At 44.4% G+C, this 20,594-nt stretch overlaps 1 protein-coding gene across 2 annotated transcripts in view; it reads right to left on the reverse strand.

Moving 5' to 3' along the window:
* SLAIN2 (SLAIN motif family member 2) overlaps positions 1 to 20,594 on the reverse strand; it is an 80,100-nt gene that overhangs the window by 6,333 nt on the left and 53,173 nt on the right. Inside the window, exons 5-7 of one of the 2 annotated variants that reach the window (XM_040334961.1) lie at positions 18,544 to 18,903; positions 16,034 to 16,171; positions 5,960 to 6,465 (exon numbers count right to left, since the gene is read on the reverse strand). In XM_040334961.1, coding sequence (XP_040190895.1) covers positions 6,350 to 6,465; positions 16,034 to 16,171; positions 18,544 to 18,903 — 614 coding nt within the window. In that variant the 3' untranslated portion in view covers positions 5,960 to 6,349. Of the gene's footprint in view, positions 1 to 5,959; positions 6,466 to 16,033; positions 16,172 to 18,543; positions 18,904 to 20,594 lie in introns of those variants that run through there. The other variant, XM_040334960.1, reaches the window with a different exon arrangement.

The raw sequence follows: 20,594 nt of genomic DNA on the forward strand, positions 1-20,594 counted from the left end.
TTAAAGGGGTTGTAAAGGTTCAAATATTATTTAAAAAACAAAAAACAAACATGTCATACTTACCTCCACTGTGCAGTCCGTTTTGCACAGAGTGGCCCCGATCCTCATCTTCTTTGGTCCCACGGTGGCTCTCGCGGCTCCTCCCTGCAAGAGCTAACCCCCTCTGGGAAGCACTCTCCAGAGGGGGTTAGCTTGTGTGCGTGCTCCCATGCCAGACAATTGGTGTCCATAGCCGCCAATTGTATGACTCGGCCCCGCCCCCGGTGGTCAAGTCATTGGATCGACAGCAGCGGGAGGCCAATGACTGCGCTGCTATGAATCTAGCCAATGAAGAGCTGACGAGAGCTGGGGGAAAGCAACGCGGGAACGCGCCCACGGAGATTTGGGGCTCAGGTAAGTAAAACAGGGGCTGGGGGCGGTGACTGCAAGGTGTTTTTCCCCTTAATGCATAGGATGAATTAAGGTGAAAAAACACAAAGCTTTACAACCACTTTAAGAGTACTGAATGTAAACGGTGAGCAACAATAAAATGCCATATAAAATCCCCATCTTACATTTGATTACGAATAATAAGACAACACAAGCAACATTGATGCACCAATTCAGTAAGCATGCTTCTAACTCAGCACTTCTGTCTGCAACCACCCAACAAGTATGGTATTTACCTGAAAACACAAAACAGCCTGTATAAGTACCATTAAAAATTCAAGTTAGACTTACCGGTAACTTTTTTTCCAGAAGTGTTTCAGGACAGCACCTTGAGATAGTGACTCCACCCACAACCACAGGAAACGCCTTTTTCCTCCAGATCTTTAAAGGGAGGTACCTCCTTAGCATACCTCTGTTGTCTCAGAGAAACCTCCGGCCCCGGCTGGAACACATACGTTAGTCACAGCATAGCATATTAAAACACTAGGGCGGGTCGTTGCTGTCCTGAAAGACTTCTGGAAAACAAAGTTACTGGTAAGTCTAACTTGAATTTTCCCAAGACATCTTTCAGGACAGCACCTGGAGAGTATAACCACCTTAGGGTGGGACGACAGCCTGTAGGACCTTTCTGCCAAATTCCTGGTCACCAGCGGATGTGAGGTCCAATCTGTAATGCCGCACAAACATATGGTAGCTTGACCACGTTGCTGCTTTGCACATTTGCTCAGGGGTGGCACCAGCTCGCTCTGCCCATGTGGTCGACAGTGCTCTAGTTGAATGAGCACAGATTCCTACTGGTGGCACGATGTCTGCATAAGAGTAGGCCTCCTGAATAGGTAACTTTAACCATCTGGCCAAGGTAACTTTTGAAGCTTGGCAACCTTTCTTGTTGCCTCCAAAAATAACAAATAATGAATCTGTGCGTCTGAAGTTCTTTGTTATTTAGTAGCATAACAAAGCCCTTCTTACATCTAACATATGAAAAAAAGTTTTTCTCCCCTGAGGGATTCGCACAGAAGGTAGGAAGCACAATATCCTGTGAGCGATTCCCTGTTGACGCTACCTTAGGCAAAAATTTTGGATCTGTTCTCAGAACAATCCTATCTGAAAATAAAGATAATTAAGGTTCCCTTATTGATAGGGCATGTAATTCACTGATCTTGCGCACTGACGTGATAGTGATCAGGAACAAAGTTTTTAAAGTAAGATCCCTAAGAGATCTTTTAAAAGGTTCAAATGGCCTTCCTACCAGGGATTGTAAAACTACCGATTCCATTTCGGGAAACCCTTAATCTGAACCGGTCTAGACCTAGTAAGGGCTTTGAAGAACCTAGCCACTAGCGGTTCTGGGTCCACAGATCTTTCCAGAAACACTGACAAGGTAGATACTTGTACCTTCAAAGTACTGGATTGCCAGACCCTTATCTGCTCCTTCTTGCAGAAACTCTAAAATGGACCCAAGATCGTTATCGTTTTGGTCTTGACCAGATGAGTTACACCAAGAGGTATACACCTTCCACACTTTTGTGCATATAACCCTTGTCACTTTCTTCCTACTTTCTAGTAGTGTAGAAACTAATCAGTCTGAAAAACCCTTTTTCTTTAAAAGTTGCCTTTCAGATACCAGGCTGCAAGGGAGAGACTGGACACATCTGTATGAGTCACAGGATCCTGTATTAACAGTTCCTGCCTGAGAGGTAGATGCCAACAACTTGATCGCCATTCCCAGGACCATCAAGAACCAAGCTCTCTTGGGCCAGTACGGGGGGATCAAGATGACCGGTACCTTCTCCCTCTGGATTTTCTTTAGTATTTAAGGGATTAACTGGAACGGGGGGAACACGAAGCACAGGCGAAACCTCCAAGGGTTCGCCAGAGCGTCTATTCCTAGGGACCCGTCCAGTCTGTTTAGGGAAAAGAATTGAGGTACTTGAGAACTTTCCTTTGAGGCAAACAGATCCACATCTGGCCGACCCCACTTGTTGGAAATTTCCACAAAGACCTCCGGGTTCAGAGACCACTCTGACTCCCATACCTGATGTCTTCTCAGGTAATCCGCCACCCTGTTCAGGGACCCCTTTAGATTTATAGCTGAAAGGGACCGCAAGTTCTTTTCTGCCCACAGAAGAATCTTTGCAGCAAGAATCTGCAGGGGTCTGCTTGGAAAAGACCACTCCAGACCTCTTGAAAAGACCTCCTGATTTTTCCACCAATAAAGTGATCTCTTCACACGTGATGGAATTTTTTTTTTTCCACAAGAAAACGTAATGGAATTTTTACCAGGGATTTGAGGTTGTGGTCCCTCAGGAGAAAGGCTTGTAGGCATCTGAAATGTAGTCTTGCCCATTGAATAGATGGCATTGTTGAAGTCAGGACTCCTAATGCCAACATTACCTGCCTGATTGTTATAGGCTGGTTGGACTGTAGCCGCAACACGGCGTCCTGAACTTTGACCTTTTTCTCCTGTGGAAGAAACATTTTCTGGGTCTTTTGGGGTATTAGTTATCAAAAACCTGCTTGGAGGTGACTCCGAGAACTCTATGACATAACCCTGGGCAAGGGTGGTCAGGATGTAGTCTTCCGCCTACCCGCACGGCTGAGTCATTGGGATTTCTCGGCTTGCGTAGGAGGATGGAAAAGGATTCCACCTTTCCTGGGGGTTGATTCTTGGGGGTTAATTCTTCTTTTTTACTGGGAAGGATTTTTTCCTGTCAGCTGTCCAGTCTAGGATATTTTCTAGATCAGGCCCAAAAAGAAGGTCCCCCGAAAAAGGAATCCCGCAAAGCTTATTTTTTGAAGCTGCATCACCTGGCCAGGTCTTTAACCACAATGCTCTTCTTGCAGTGTTAGTCAAGGCTGCGGACCTCGCCGACCTCTTTATTGCTTCAGCTGAAGCATCTGCTATGTAAGCCACTGCAGAGGATAAAGTGGAAAAGGAATCTAAAATGTCCTATTTATGCGAGTCTGCCACTATATGGGCTTTCAGCTGGTTAGTCCAGAATTCTAAGTTTCTCGCTACACACGTTGTGGCCATAGCAGGGTTTAAAATTATTCATAATAGATTGCCAAGATCTTTTTAATAAGAGATCCATGCGTTTGTCCATCGGGTCTTTTAGGACCCCCATGTCTTCAAAAGACAGATCAGTGGCCCTGGAGACCTGAGAGAAGGCCGCATCCAGTTTAGGGACTTTATTCCACACTGCAGAGGGATCTTCTTCAAAAGGGAAACGCCTTTTGTTTTTTAGAAAAAAGGGTATTTTCTCTGGATCCTGCCATTCTCTGGTTTTAGCGTCAGAATGACCGGAAATGTCCGACCCTTGGGCTCACTTAGACCCACATACATGCGGTCATGTAAACTCAACTCCCTTTTCTCCTCACTTAGGCCTAACATGACATGAATGACCCCAAATAAGCCATCTACCTCCTCTAGGGATAATTTAAACCTGGAAGGAGAAGCTGCTGACTCCTCTCCGAGTCCTCACTAAGAGGTATCTGGGACTGTCCTTCCCTGGTGACCAGTTCTTCAGCTAAAGGTTCTACTGTTGGTATGGTCAAGGACCCCTGGGAGGACTGTGAAGTGGAGGTCTGAGAGTCAGCCGGGGTAACTAAAGAGTCACGAAAAGTTTGAATCGTGGCAAATAGTTCCTTCTTTACAGAGGCCATTAACTCTTCACGTACAGAGGCTGATTCCTCCTGAACTAAAGAAGATATGCAGGTGCTGTATAATGCTTTCTCCCAATTCTCTCCAATCTTTGTCCTACACAAAGGACTTTTCTTTTTTGGGTCAGAGCTCTTGACCTGGAGAGAAGAAAAAAAGGGGGAGAAAGCAGGGGAATTCTTAGTGAGACCTGGTCTCCATAGATAATCCCCCTCACAGGTGCACTAGGAAAGGAAAGGAAAGTGAACTTCCAGTGCCCAGACAGGCCCCTTGCCACTAGGGGGTATAGTTAAAAAAAAAAAAAAGAAGGAGAGACCGGAAAAACAATACAGGTAAGAGAAAAGGCAGACTTCAACCGCTGCCTCCTACCTGAACCTTGCTAGTGGCTGTGTCTGTCCCCACTGCCGTAATCTCTGCGTCCTCCATTAGCAGTGTACAGCGCTCAAACCGTGGCTTCCACGCTGTTTCCAGACTCCCTTAGTGCCACTGCACCGGACCGGAAACGGAACTAGGCCCCAGCCTCGGTCCTGCCTCTTCCCCCTGCGTTGAGCCGAAAACGACGCTGCGCTAACCCGGGATCTGTTCCGGCCACGCCAAAATGTCGGCGATGCGCGCGTTTGAACGCCGCTAGATCCCTGCATTTTTCGGCTCTTCCTGAGCACTGAAGGATGAAGAGGAGCCCGGACACCACCGCTCCGATCGGATTGGCCGGGAGGACCGACAATCTAGTCGGAGGAAAAAGTAAGAGGGGAAGCCCTTCTTTCAGGAACACCCGAGAGGTACTGACTTTTTAGTATATTTACGCGATAAATATGCTAATTAGGTAGATACGCCGATTCAGAAACGTACGTCCGCCCGGCGCATTTTTTTACGTCGTTTACGTTAGGCTTTTTCCGGCGTAAAGTTACCCCTGCTATATGAGGGGTATCCTATGTTAAAGGGGTGGTTCACCCTAAAAACTACTTTTTCTTATTACACTTGCCCCCCACATTACAATACGATTAAGGCTATTATTTTTTTTTTTTTATGCTGTACATACCTTTGTACAGCATATTCACCCGTGGCATCCGGCTTGCGAGTCCCGCGGGAGTGGGCGTTCCTAACATGTCTGTGATTGACGTTTTGACCAAAAACGAGCTCCCCCCCCCGTCGCGTAAGCCGCGTCACGGTTGGCGAAAGGAGCCGAACGGCGAGTCGGCGCTATATTGCGCATGCGCATCGGCGTCCGGCTCCTTTCGCCAATCGTGAAGCGGCTTACGCAACGGGGGAGCTCGTTTTTGGTCAAAACGTCAATCATAGACATGTTAGGAACGCCCACTCCCGTGGGACTCGCAAGCCGGATGCCACGGGTGAATATGCTGTACAAAGGTATGTACAGCATCAAAAAAAAAAAAAATAGCCTTAATCGTATTGTAATGTGGGGGGCAAGTGTAATAAAAAAAAAAAAGTAGTTTTTAGGGTGAACCACCCCTTTAAGTATGGACGTCGTTCCCGCGTCGAGTTTTGAAAAGTTTACGTTGTTTGCGCAAGTCGTTCGCAAATAGGGCTGTACGTAAGTTACGTTCACTTAAGCAATGATGATTTGCGGCGTAATTTCGAGCATGCGCACTGAGATTTTTTCAAGAACGGCGCATCCGAGATACGTTACGCCACGCGGATAGATACACCAATGTATCTGAATCCGGCCCCCTGACTACAAAGATAAATGGGGTCAGGAAAGAAGAGATGGTCTACTTATCAATGGGTTTACCCAGCAATTGGGTCTTTTGAAAGTACATTTTATTCCATCACAAAGAGCAAGGACATCAATAGAGCCGGGTTGTTTGTTGTAGAAATAAAGTTCTACAACTGGCAAGGGCCTTTGCCGACAAGTTTTTTTTTTTTTTTGCATTTCCCTTACACCTCTGTGGGAATGCAATACCAGCCTGCAGGTCAGAATTTAAGGATCTCAGAAGCGTAGCAAACCTTTGACATAAGCCCAAAATCTGTGGACACGGGTCCTAAAGCAGTTTTCACTTCCAAGCATCTGTACAACCCAACCAACTACACCATGGACCATGGGGGGGAATTTACAAAAAAACTGGAACACACCAGATCTGGAGTATCTGCGCATAGTAACCAGTCAGCTTTTACCTTCAGCTTGTTTGGTTAGGCTATAAAAATAACAGCTAGAAGCAGCTTGGTTACCATGTACAGCTGCTCCAGATTCTGGCTGCCCCAGTCTTGGTAAGATCCCATCTAAGTGTCTGTCCTGAATTAGCGCTACACTGAACGCAACTGTGAGCATTGTAGTGTCTCAACATTACCTCCTTTAGGGCCTTCAACAACCTGTTTTGCTTTCTGGGTTGTACGTGGCAAATTTATCTGCCTTTTTGATGCTGTTGGAACACAAGGAAACATTACATTTCTTTAAAAAAAATAAACGATATTGTGGAACGTGGAGTTAATTAGGTGAGGTCATTAGAATGGGAATGCATAACATAAAATGTTATGATTCATAGTGGGTGGAGAAAGCCGGTGCAGCCTAGAATAAAAAGGGTGTGTAGAGAAGCGCGGTGGAAATAATAGTGCAGGGTGAAAGCAGCTATTAAGGTTTGTCACTAATACAGTGATGAAAATAAGTATTTGAACACCCTGCTATTTTGCAAGTTCTCCCACTTGGAAATCATGGAGGGGTCTGAAATTGTTATCGTAGGTGCATGTCCACTGTGAGAGACATAATCAAAAAAAAAAAATCCAGAAATCACAATGTATGATTTTTTTAAACTATTTATTTGTATGATACAGCTGCAAATAAGTATTTGAACACCTGAGAAAAACAATGTTAATATTTGGTACAGTAGCCTTTGTTTGCAATTACAGAGGTCAAACGTTTCTTGTAGTTTTTCACCAGGTTTGCACACACTGGAGGAGGGATTTTGGCCCACTCCTCCACACAGATCTTCTCTAGATCAGTCAGGTTTCTGGGCTGTCGCTGAGAAACACGGAGTTTGAGCTCCCTCCAAAGATTCTCTATTGGGTTTAGGTCTGGAGACTGGCTAGGCCACGCCAGAACCTTGATATGCTTCTTACAGAGCCACTCCTTGGTTATCCTGGCTGTGTGCTTCGGGTCATTGTCATGTTGGAAGACCCAGCCTCGACCCATCTTCAAAGCTCTAACTGAGGGAAGGAGGTTGTTGCCCAAAATCTCGCAATACATGGCCCCGGTCATCCTCTCCTTAATACAGTGCAGTCGCTCTGTCCCATGTGCAGAAAAACACCCCCAAAGCATGATGCTACCACCCCCATGCTTCACAGTAGGGATGGTGTTCTTGGGATGGTACTCATCATTCTTCTTCCTCCAAACACGGTTAGTGGAATTATGACCAAAAAGTTCTATTTTGGTCTCATCTGACCACATGACTTTCTCCCACAACTCCTCTGGATCATCCAAATGGTCATTGGCAAACTTAAGACGGGCCTTGACATGTGCTGGTTTAAGCAGGGGAACCTTCCGTGCCATGCATGATTTCAAACCATGACGTCTTAGTGTATTACCAACAGTAACCTTGGAAACGGTGGTCCCAGCTCTTTTCAGGTCATTGACCAGCTCCTCCCGTGTAGTTCTGGGCTGATTTCTCACCTTTCTTAGGATCATTGAGACCCCACGAGGTGAGATTTTGCATGGAGCCCCAGTCCGAGGGAGATTGACAGTCATGTTTAGCTTCTTCCATTTTCTAATGATTGCTCCAACAGTGGACCTTTTTTCACCAAGCTGCTTGGCAATTTCCCCGTAGCCCTTTCCAGCCTTATGGAGGTGTACAATTTTGTCTCTAGTGTCTTTGGACAGCTCTTTGGTCTTGGCCATGTTAGTAGTTGGATTCTTACTGATTGTATGGGGTGGACAGGTGTCTTTATGCAGCTAATGACCTCAAACAGGTGCATCTAATTTAGAATAAATGGAGTGGAGGTGGACATTTTAAAGGCAGACTAACAGGTCTTTGAGGGTCAGAATTCTAGCCGATAGACAGGTGTTCAAATACTTATTTGCAGCTGTATCATACAAATAAATAGTTAAAAAATCATAAATTGTGATTTCTGGATTTTTTTTTTTAGATTATGTCTCTCACAGTGGACATGCACCTACGATGACAATTTCAGACCCCTCCATGATTTCCAAGTGGGAGAACTTGCAAAATAGCAGGGTGTTCAAATACTTATTTTCCTCACTGTAAGTAGTATTGGGTAAATCTTTGAATTTTCAATAACTAATGTCAACATCTGGCACCTACAAATAACTGACCAGCTATTGCCTAGACATTTGAAACATTTCTCCAAAAACAGGAGAAAATTTTAAAAAATAAAATGAGAAATGAGAGCTGGGGATAGCTCCTAATGGCATAGACATTCTGAAAAAGTGAAAGTGAACAGGACCTGGCATTGCGAGCGACCACACATACTACAGTCCAAAGTGTCTGAATGGAGACGGCTATGTTTCTCCACAAACTCTTCAATGTAGTTTGAAGATCCCTCATTGGATCTCACGTCACAAATAAGCTTATGAAAGAATGGTCAAACATTCCAATAGACACACTCCTAAAACTTGTGGACAGCCTTCCCAGAAGAGTTGAAGCTGTTATATTTGTAAATGGTGGGCCAATTAATAATTGAACCCTACGGATTAAGACTGGGATGCCATTAAAGTGGTTGTAAAACCTTTACAACCACTTTTATCTACAGGTAAGCCTAGATTAAGGCTTACGTGTAGGTGCTCGTTCCTAAAAAGGAGGCCGCGACCGGCGGCTCCCGCGCGCATGTGTGGGAGGGACGACATCGCGGCTCCGGCCAATATCAGTGCTGGAGCCACGATACCCGGAAGTAACCACCAGGAGAGATGACGGCCGCCCAATCGGTGTACGAGGACAGCTGCTTCGATCTGAGGCGAGTATTACGTAATGAGCTAGTATGCCAAGCATACTAGCTCATTATGCCTTTGTCTTGCAGGCGGTGGTGTTATTTTAAATAAGTGGGTTTACTTCCTCTTTAAAAAGTTTATGTAAAGGAAGGTGTCCCAATACTTTTGACAAAATAATGCAATTGTGTATATACTGAAATACCAGGACTCATGCTGCACCTATTCAGGAGAAAGGCGACTCGCCTAGATCAACAAAGTTATTTTTTCCAATACTGTGCTGTCCTAACATATGCAATTCTGTTATTCTTTGGTCAATTCATTAACCTGAATACATTGAAACATAAGACAGAAAAAAAAATTGAACCATTATAAAGACTATACAGCTGTTGCAAATTAAAAAAAGAATACTACTTCACAGGTAAAACAAAATAAAACCTGCACAAGGTTAGCTACACCAGGGCCCTTTTCAGTGTAAATATCAGTGAGGAGCACAGAGGGGAGCAGACGGCATAAATGGGCACATGCACCACAGTAGCTGGCAAGCGCACATGCACACCAAATAAGATCATTGCACCTTAATCTAAAGTCTACCATTTTATGTATTTTCACATGCAATAACAACATTTATTTTCGAAATACCATAAATGCACAATATACTTTATTTTTATCTAGAAAATGATGACAATCACAATGGTGTATCTACAGGCATTTTAAATAAACTTGCGACACACACACACACACACACACACAGGAGAGTCAGAACGCCCACTAACGCACAGCTCCTTTCTCCACCTGCAACGTATAGAGCGTCCCGACTCTCCTGTAGTCCAAGGGAGGGGGCGAGCATAACACTCCACACCACACCAGGGAGAAAGCCTTGCATTACTGTGTGGAGTTACAGACAGAAGAACAGAAAGTGAAGATTTCTCAGAAGAAATAAGGACATTTAAAAGAAAAATCAAAGGATGAGGTAAGTGAATGAGGACTGCACTAAGGTAAAAGGTAGGTATTTGGGGGGGAAAAAATGTACCTTTACAACCCCTTTAACTCGGTCTTGTCCCCTAATGATTCTTTTCTATCATGGTTGGCCTCACTGACCAACACGGATGATTGTGCAGGGACAAATACAAACTCAACCCATCTCTGTCTGGCTGCGTGCACCAAAGCAGCACATCTGGCACCCAATTTCACGGAATCTGCTGAGACATCTGCCAAATAACCTACTGCTTTAAAAAGCAGAGGAAAAGACTTTAAAATCTGGTGTCTCGAGGTCCCGGCTGACAAGTGTGACTGAAGCTGGGAAAGCCAACATTCCAGATTTATGGCAACGCAGGTTGCCGCTAAGGCTGGTTTTATGCTGACCAAAGTGAAATCCCATACTCTGCGCAGTAGGACACCTCCCCTTTAGTCCATTGGGTCTTTCAAAACCCCCATATCATCGAAAGCCAAGTCCGGATGTTTGGAAAGAGGTGCACCCAGCCTTATTCCAAGGTTTGGACGCATCTTCCTCGAGGGGGAACCTTTTTTAGGCCCCATAAAAAAAAAAAAAAAAAAATAAAAAAAGAAAAAGAAAAAACAAAACAAAAAAAAATAAAAAAAAAAAAGAGGCGGCTTCCTTTTGGGATTCTGCCATTCCAAATTAATAGAATCCACAAGGGAGCTGTGGACAGGAAATGCCCTAGATTTCCTTGCATGGGACCCCTCATACCCTTTCTTCTTCAATCTCAAGGGTGTTGTAAATGACCTTAAGCAGATCATCTACGTCATCAAGTGACAATTTATATTTGCCAGTAAAGAGGCTTAGGGTCTCTGATCCTCATTCTGGGTCCTCTCCCTCCCCCCTTGGGTGGGAACTGGTATAGCGGGTACCACAGGGACCTGCATTTTTTTTTTCAAACATTTAAATGATTTAAAAATTGAAGATATTTAATCTTTGACAGATGACCACATTTTTTAACATTCAGTTACGGATTCCTCCTTAACGAGACTACCCACACAGCTATGGCATAAAGGCTTTTCCCATGCAGAGCTTAGCCTAGACCAGTGTTTCTCAACCTTTTTCTAGTCGGGGCACCCTTAAAAAGTATTTTCAGTCTTGAGGCACCCCAGTCCAAGGCTTGGTTCACATTACGGTGTGTCGCAGAACACGGGCAAAATCGTGCTCACAGACAAATGCTCTGCTTCTTAATGGTACCCCCACAGATTGGAAAACGTGTGGTGCTTTTGCTGCAGTGCAATTTAAAAAAAAAAAAAGTTTGGGGACTTGTTTCCCTGCATTTTGTGGGTACGGAAATTAATGGACTGCCCTACATGCAGCTACACAGATGTGAACCAAGGACTTGTTCACATGTCATAGGGGCGGTAAAACCACATGGTTGAGCTGTTTTACCACCCCCAACTTCTCCACCTTAGCTGCAGAGGCAGCAGCTGAGGGTGTTCACATGCTGTGGCTGCAACTGGAGGTATACCGAGGGTGAATAGGGCTGCACTGAAACTACCCCGCAACTGTGTGCATTGCACAGTTGCAGTGTAGTGATGCTGCATTTACGGGCCTAAAACAGGTGGTGAGGAAGCAACATAATGCCTCTTTACCGCCTGTCAAATGCCTCTGAAAAGCGATCTGTGCATGGATTGCTTTTCAGAGGAGCAGCAGTCCTTGCTGCTATTAAACAAGCCCTACAAAAGCCATTCTGATGGTACAGGAATGGGGGGGGGGGGGGGGTCAGGATTAAAAGTAACATACACACATACATACAGACATATGCTTACACACGCTTACACACATGCTTACACATATGCTTACATGCATACACACATGGAAAAGAGAAAAGCCCTAAGGCTGACGCAGCGCTAAAGGAAATTGGTGAAAATAAAAAATTATTGTGTATCATATGTTGAAAAAATAAATTAAATAAATGAAGCAGCTAGCACTAAAGTTCAGCACAAAAACTTCAAAGCAAGACATAATACAAAGGAGTGCAGCGCTACAATACCCACTCATATAGAAAAATAAAGTGAAAAAAAAAACTATGGATTTATATACCACTTTTTTTCACTTTACGCATACACACATGCTTACATTTACACACATGCTTACACATACACACACACACGCACACACACACACACACACATACATACATGCACTCACATGTGCACACACACACACACACGCAGACACATGTATAAAGCCATTTTAAAAAAGAATTTAGCTTCTAGCTCAGTACCTTTCTAGATTCCTCATTGAGCCGGGTACTGCACTCTAGGGGGAAGCAGAGAGCACAGCACACTCCTCTGCACTTTACTTTCTATTTTGAAGCCGACAGAGCTTCTCACAGTTCGGCAGGAGAGCAGGCTCATCTGACAGCCTTCTCTCCACTGACCCTGCGGCACACCTGAGAACCTCTGACGGCACACCAGTGTGCCGCGGCACACTGGTTGAGAAAGGCTGGCCTAGACAAACAAATGGCACATTTTCTTTTGGGGCCACCACCCTGGTCTTTAACCTTTGTTAAGACTGGAGACAGTATAGGAGGGCAGGCCCTATCCCAATACATCCCTGTGCAGGAAAAAGGCAACCAAAAGAGTGCACTTGACCGCTGAGACTATCCCAATAGCCCATGGCACAGTCAAACATCCCCCCAAAAAAATGCAAAAGGGACCCCGTACCCAGCTTAAATGAGAGGAGCTGGTGCTAGCAGCCGCCAGTTCTCCTGCTTGTGTGCTTGCAGGTTTGTCCATGCTGCCTGTCAAGTGTATAGAGACAGCCTTGCTGGGCATTACACCATCGCTCCAGCCACCCGCTTTCCCTGCTGCCTGCACCGCTTTAATGAGGCAGGAACCACAAGCCCATTGATGACGTCACTTGGCTTTCTCTTGTTGCCTATGCAACTTCTGGCAAACCACCGTGGAACGCACAGGCTCTGCCCCTCGCTGAAAATAATGCGCCGGACACTTCTCACCAGCGAGGTGCGCTGAACCAGCCAGGTCACACCAGGGGAGCTGGGAGTCTATCAGCAGAAGTCCTCTGTCTCCCTGAGGCAGAAGGCACCAGGTATACAGCCCCACTCCACTTCACCAGGGAGGGATAGTGACAGGAAAAAAAGGTACAGCCATTGCTTTTTAAAGGAAGCTCCACTAGCCAGCCTCTGAGACCTAGACCTCCCCAGGTTCCATAACTTTTTTTTCCTGGAGCTAGAAGGCACTGGAATGCCCTGAAACTGACTGCAGTGGTGTGAACCAAGCCATTTGAAACCATAGAACCCACTTTCAATGCGTTTCTGATGAAGGGGGAAAAAAAAAAAAAAACACGTACTGCACTGCATGTGGTGTGAACTGGCTCTCAGTCTGTTGTCACTAGAACTGTATAGAAAAAAAATCACTGGGACTGTATATAAAAAAAAAATCTCCATATCTTTATGGACCTTGCTTTGTGCACTGGTCTAAATCATTTGGTGGAGGGGGGATTATGGTGTGGGTTGTTTTTCAGGGGTTGGGCTTGGCCCTTTAGTTCCAGTGAAGGGAACTCTTAAGGCGTCAGCATACCAAGATATTTTTAATACTCCCAACTTTGATGGAACGGTTTGGGGATGGCCCTTTCCTGTTCCAACATGACTGTGCACCAGTGCACAAAGCAAGGTCCATAAAAGACATGGGACAAGCGAGCTTGGGGTGGGGGAACTTGACTGGCCTGCACAGAGCCTTGACCTCAACCTGACAGAACATCTTTGGGATGAATTAGAGCAGAGACTGCGAGCCAGGCCTTCTCATCTAACATCAGTGTTTGACCTCACAAATGCACTTCTGGAAGAATAGTCAAACATTCTCATAGAGACACTCCTAAACCTTGTGGACAGCCTTCCCAGAAGAGCTGAAGCGGTTATAGCTGCAAAGACAGGCATCCCAATACTTGACAATATAGTGTATATACCATCAGTGAAAGTTGAAGTCGATATATACAGTATCTCACAAAAGTGAGTACATATTTTATTATTATATCTTTTCATGTGACAACGCTGAAGAAATTACACTTTGCTACAAAGAAAAATAGTGAGTGTACAGCTTGTATAAAAGTGTAAAATTTGCTGTCCCCTCAAAATAACTCAACACACAGCCATTAATGTCTAAGCCGCTGGTATAAAAAGCGAGTACACCCCTAAGTGAAAATGTTCAGATTGGCAACAATTAGCCATTTTCCCTTCCCGGTATCATGCCACTCAGTGTTAAAAGGTCTCAGGTGTGAATGGGGAGCAGGCGTGTTAAATTTGGCATTATTGCTCACTGTCTCATAGTGGTCACTGGACGTTCAACATGGCACCTCATGGCAAAGAACTCTGAGGATCTGAAAAAAAGAATTGTTGCTCTACATAAAGATGGCCTAGGTTATAGGAATACTGCAAAGACCCTGAAACTGAGCTGCAGCACAGTGGCCAAGACCATACATCGGTTTAACTGGACAGGTTCCACTCAGAACAGGCCTTACCATGGTCAAAGAAGTTGAGTGCACATGCTCAGCATTATATTCAGAGGTTGTCTTTGGTAAATAGACACATGGAGCGCTGTCAGCATTGCTGCAGAGGTTGAAGGGGTGGGGGGTCAGCCTGTCAGTGCTCAGACCATACTCTGCATCAAATTGCTCTGCATGGCTGTCATCCCAGAAGGAAGCCTATTCTAAAGATGATGCACAAGAAAGCCAGCTAACAATTTGCTTTAGACAAGCAGACTAAGGACATGGATTACTGGAACCATATACTGTGGTCTGATGAGACCAAGATACATTTATTTGGTCCAGATGGTGTCAAGCATGTGTGGTGGCAACCAGGTGAGGAGTACAAAGACAAGTGTCTTACCTACAAGTAAGCATAGTGGTGGGAGTGTCATGGTCTGGGGCTGCATGAGTGCCAACGGCACCAGGGAGCTATAGTTCACTGAGGGAACCACAAATGCCAATATGTACCGTGACATACTGAAGCAGAGCATGATCCCCCTCTCTTCGGAAACTGGGCCGCAGGGCAGTATTCCAACATGATAATTACCGCAAACACACCTCCAAGACGACCACTGCCTTGCTAAAGAAGCTGAGGGTAAAAGGTGATAGACTGGCCAAGCATGTCTCCAGACCTAAACCCTATTGAGCATCTGGGGGGCATCCTCAAAACAGAAGGTGGAGGAGCGCAAGATCTCCAACATCCACCAGCTCCATGAGGTCGTCATGAAGAAGTGGAAGAGGACTCCAGTGGCAACCTGTAAAGCTCTGGTGAACTCCATGCCAAAGAGGGTTAAGGCAGTGCTGGAAAATAATGGTGGCCGCAACCAATATTAACACTTTGGGCCCAATTTGGACATTTTCACTAAGGGGCTTACTCACTTATGTTGCCAGTGGTTTAGACATTAATGGCTGTGTGTTGAGTTATTTTGAGGGGACAGCAAATGTACACTGTTATACAAGCTGATCCCTCACTACTTTACATTGTAGCAAAGTGTCATTTCTTTAGTGTTGTCACATGAAAACATAATAAAATAGTTACAAAAATGTGAGGGGTGGGCACACTTTTGTGAGATACGGTATCTGCAGGTTATGCCAATTTCTTTGGTTTATGGTGTACCCGAAATTTGAAAATGCGATCAATGCTTCAAATAAAACATAGGAGTTGATGTGAAGTTCTTTCATGCTGCTACAAGCAACAGTTTATAGCAGTAGTGAAAATAAATCCCAACCCACAAAAAAGAAATAATTGATGACTGCCAAACATCTCAGGATGTGATCTCCAGACTGAAAGCACCACTCCTTGAAGTACACCTTTTATTTGAGGTCTACGGAAAGTTGACAGATGCGACAACACAGATCTACCGTAGGTGTCCTGGATTTACTGTTCCGAAGGTCTGTCCTACTGGACTTTTAAAAAGCCAAATCAAGGGGGGAAGGCACTAACCCCAAAACTCCTTTAACATTTGAGCACTTGCTGATCACATTACCAATCCATTCTCATTATAGAACACCTAATATTATATAACTCAGTAAGCAATGTGAAGCAACACAAATTTTCACTTACTGGAAGTGCTCAGCGCTCGGGAGGATCCTCCATTTGGGACCTGCAGATTTGACTCACAACTTCTGCTGTTTTTTACAGCATCTGTGGTCTGAATGCCTGTCGCCTTGGAGAGATTTGGAAGACTCCGTCTCAGTTTCTCTGTGCAAACAAAATACAAACAGTATATAAGTAAAGAGTGCTGAGCAACATACAACAGTGAGAGATCAAATGCCTCAAGGATAAATGAACAGATACAAGTCTAATTATTACCTATGAAAGAAAAATGGACAGTCATCTCATTTACCAGTTCTCACATCTTTAATGCTGTCTACATACTTTGCTTGGCTGATAACCTGGCTTGGAATACTGATGAGATCTTGCATCAATTACTTTTCTGTTTTGCAGGCTGTCACAGCAGCCTTAGAGCTTCAGTCAGGAAATTACTGAACCATCTGATAAAAAGGTGGGTGGGGGGCAACCCTTTTCCCAGAAGATGACAGTTCCAGGAGCAGAACTGATGGCAGGGAGGGGGAAACCACACACACTTCATTTTAGGACTATTATCAGCCTACAAAGTGCTATAATAGTGCAGCATAACAGCAAACTTAAAGCGGGGGTTCACCCTGTTAAAAAAAAAAAAAAATGTTTTTTTTTATTATTCCATTACTTTCGGCATCGTAGCGCGAGCTACGGTATGCCGGTCCTAAATTTTTAATCCCCGTACTCACTGTGCTATCGTTGATTGAAGAATCCGGGGAATGGGCGTTCCTATGGTGAGAGAAGGTGATTGAAGGTGATTGACGGCCGGCCCTGGCACGTCACGCTTCTCCGGAAATAGCCGAAATAGGCTTGGCTATTCACGGCGCCTGCGCATAGCCTGTGCGCAGGCGCTGTGAATAGCCGAGACCTACTCCGGCTGTCTTCGGGGAGCGTGACGTGCCAGAGCCGGCCGTCAATCATCATCCCTCTCCATAGGCACGCCCATTCCCCGCGGGAGTCGGATTCTTCAATCAACAATAGCACAGTGAGTACGGGGATTAAAAATTTAAGACCGGCATACCGTAGCTCGCGCTACGATGCCGAAAGTAATGGAATAATGGGGTGAAGGAGGGTGAACTACCGCTTTAATAATCATGGGAATGGTCTACCCAAAGTTCTGATGTGAAAAAGCAGAAGAAAAACGTCCCATCTGCATCAAAGCTTGAAATTCCAGGATTCCAGCACAGTTTGATTGCCTGACTTGTATGGTTAGAGGAATTCCCAGACATTACACAAAGTAACCAAGGGTGAAAGACATCACAAAGTCCATAACAGTAATGCTGAAGCCTAATGCCGCGTACACACGGTTGTTTTTTGTCTTGTAAAAAACGTATTTTTTTCTTAAGAAAATTAACACGAAGTTTTTCATACTTCATTTTAAAAAACGACGTTGCCTACACACCATAGTTTTTTCAAAATGCTCTAGCAAAACGCGGTTACGTCCAACGGCACTCTGTTCCATTCACGATTGCGTCATAACTTGCTTCTGAGCATGCGCGGGTTTAAAAACGTTGTTTTAAACGTCGTTTTAGCCCACACACGATCATTTTTTATGACACAAAAAACGACATTTTGAAAAACGACATAAAAAATTAAAGCATGATCGAATTTTTTTTGGTCGTTTTTTAAAAGTCAAAAAACGATATAAAGCCCACACACGATCATTTCAAAACGTCGTTTTATTTCATCACAAAAAACGACCGCGTGTACGCGGCATCACAAGCCAAAATATGTGTTTTGCCCTAATTGAAAAGAAAGAAGAATTTAAGTTTGTTAGGGTTTTGCTTCTTTTTGTAACCCCATTGGGGAAAATTTCCCCCTCCTGTAATGCCTGTGCAAAAGAAAGGGGGTTCAGACTTTACCAATACTGAAAGCAGCAATAAAAAACACCATCAAAAGTTCTAACCTTTATTCTGCCAAGTATTTTAACGGTAAGTGCGCTATTTTTTTTGTCAAATAAATGATTACAGTTATGCCAATGAGGATCCCGCTCTCCTGTTTTCTCCTCATGTCACCAAACAAAATGTTTGGCTGGAAGTAATTTATCTGACAAGCATGTGAACTAATAAAAAAAGAAAATGGTGCCATCACCACAGTGCAGTGGATTTAAATAACTTCTGCCTTCCAAAGTAAGTATCCGTTATTCAAGCTGCTGCTGCTAAGATTTTCTTTATGAAAAGAGCTCCATGTAACCCCATATTCTGGGGACTAGAAAAAATCTAATGAAAAACTACCTCAAATCAATCCTTTAAGACTGCGGTCCTGAGCAAAACTATGCTGCTCCGAATAGTTGTAGCCTTAGATGATTGCTTCTGTTAAAAGCTGATCACCATAGGATTTTAACTGAACATTATAAGGGAACAAGTGATTGGGAGTTTATACTTCCTCTGTAAAAGTAAAAATCCTCTGAAATAGGTTCACATAACACAGAATTGCTTAGAATAATGGATATCCAACAGAAAGTACATTTTTATTTTTTAACAGTAATTTACCTTCATTTTTCACCACATTTGTCTGTAAGTCTGTGGTGTGGCCCTGAAGCGAAAGGCGGGGTTGCTGTAGACGGCTAAGCATGGGTTGAGGGGATACACCTCTGTAATCCAAGCTGCGTGCCGGAGACCTGGAGCGCGGAGAGTTCCTGGGAGACTGTCTTGGAGAGGGGCGAGGAGAGTGACGTGGTGAGGGTGAGTATCTGCTTACAGGCAAATGACCTGAATGGTGACTTCCTTCTTCATCATCTTCTAAGCTCTGAGCATCAAGTTCCTGGTCACTATACGCCCCTCTTTTCATGGAGTGACACGATGAACCAGAGCTGCGACGAGAAGCTGAAGCTGCATACTCTTGTCGAAGACCTTAATGTCAAAAAGGAAGACAATTTGTGAGCCAGCAGAACATGTCACAAATAACTTAATATTTCTTCAAAACAAACTATAAGCTTCATAGCAGTTTACTGCCATCTGCAGTACTTTTGGAGCTATGAAATGTTGACCATTTGCTCCTTTTCTCAGCACAGATCAGGCTCTCTTGGCACTATATAAGCTGGGACATATAGAAATGTTTTTTCTCATCCACCTACAAATATACAAAAAAACTTCCTTTACCTGCCCCAAGCCAGATCCTCTTTCATGTGTCCCACACACTCCCCCTCCTAGACACTGCAGATCACAGTGAGGGGTTTCAGCAATATATGCAGTGCTGTCAATCCAGAAAGCAGTGGGCAAGGCTAGGTGCGGTCAGGTGTGGATTCAGAACATACAGGCTTATGAATTGGCAGCAACAATGCTGACAACTGCCATGCCCTCATTTTTTTTACATCCCATTGTAGTGCAAACAGGCACAGCCTACATGAAAGTGGCAGCGCCACTCGGAATTCAGGAGTAGTGTAGCATCACTCACAGATCATAGGAAGCTGCACTAGGTGGACTTCACAGGCAGGATTAACAGGTATTAAAAGGACTCTGCAGGGGGACTAAGAAAATGTGCAAGTGCAGATACACTTATAAATTAGGTGCTGAAGATCTTTTTTTGATGACACAACACTACTTTAATCTCCTCTTCCTGTCATGCATTTGTGAAAGGTCAGAACTTTGTCTCATGCACACAGGGCATCTATTCTCCACATCTAAACGCCAGGCAGAAAAAAAGAAAAAGTTACTTAAAAAAAATGCAATGAAAAAAACGTTGCATTTAGGTGCGTCTGGCGTTTTTTTCCTGCTCTTCAGCTCCTCCCCTAAACATATCTTTTGCCATTTTATTTTTCAGCCTGTAAATGATCCTTTTCTAATATGCCTGTGTTGTGGAAATTGTATTAAGATTTTATTAAGATGTAATATATATATATTTGGCTATGTCCGCCAGCAAAGAACCCCTGTGCAATGCACAGACGTTTGTCTGGGGCGGGGATGTGTTCACTTTGCAAAGACATTATCGTTTATGGGGGGGTTTACACTCGTGTCACTGTGTGTCTGATCAACACTAAGGGGAGACTATGGCGTCTCATCTCAGATAATCTCCCATCCTCAGGAATGGTAGGATAATACGGGTATGCATTGTTCTCTGAACAATGTAGAATAAGGATTCACGCCAATGGTGTAAACAGGAGTCTTTGAATTGTTACAGTCGGGGGCAGGGTCCATGATTTTAGGACCAACCAATGCAGCTTCCTTTGTCTATCTGAAGATGATGGCTTACAGGTACAGGAAATCATATACACTGCCCCAGCCCAGACACGCCCATAAGACTCCCCAAGTCACTGTTCATTGGCTGAGTTGTGTACAACTCCTCCTGCTTGGCCGATTTGTGAAGCAACTAAGCTCTATTGTTATATGAATAAAGATCGCTCCGATGATCAGCCGGTCAGTTGGTTGAGCTGTGGAGCCAAGGATGCGAGGACGGTGACTATATCTGTTTACTTGGGAAGATACAAGAAACAGGGTCGTACTAAGATGCATTATACCATAAGGCTGAAAGTGACATGGATTACGCGTAGCGTATAGTGGAATTTCCATGACACCTGTAACAAACGTCTGTGTGTGTGCTTTTA

This window comes from Rana temporaria, chromosome 1 (assembly GCF_905171775.1).
Source record: "Rana temporaria chromosome 1, aRanTem1.1, whole genome shotgun sequence".
Lineage (NCBI taxonomy): Eukaryota > Metazoa > Chordata > Amphibia > Anura > Ranidae > Rana > Rana temporaria.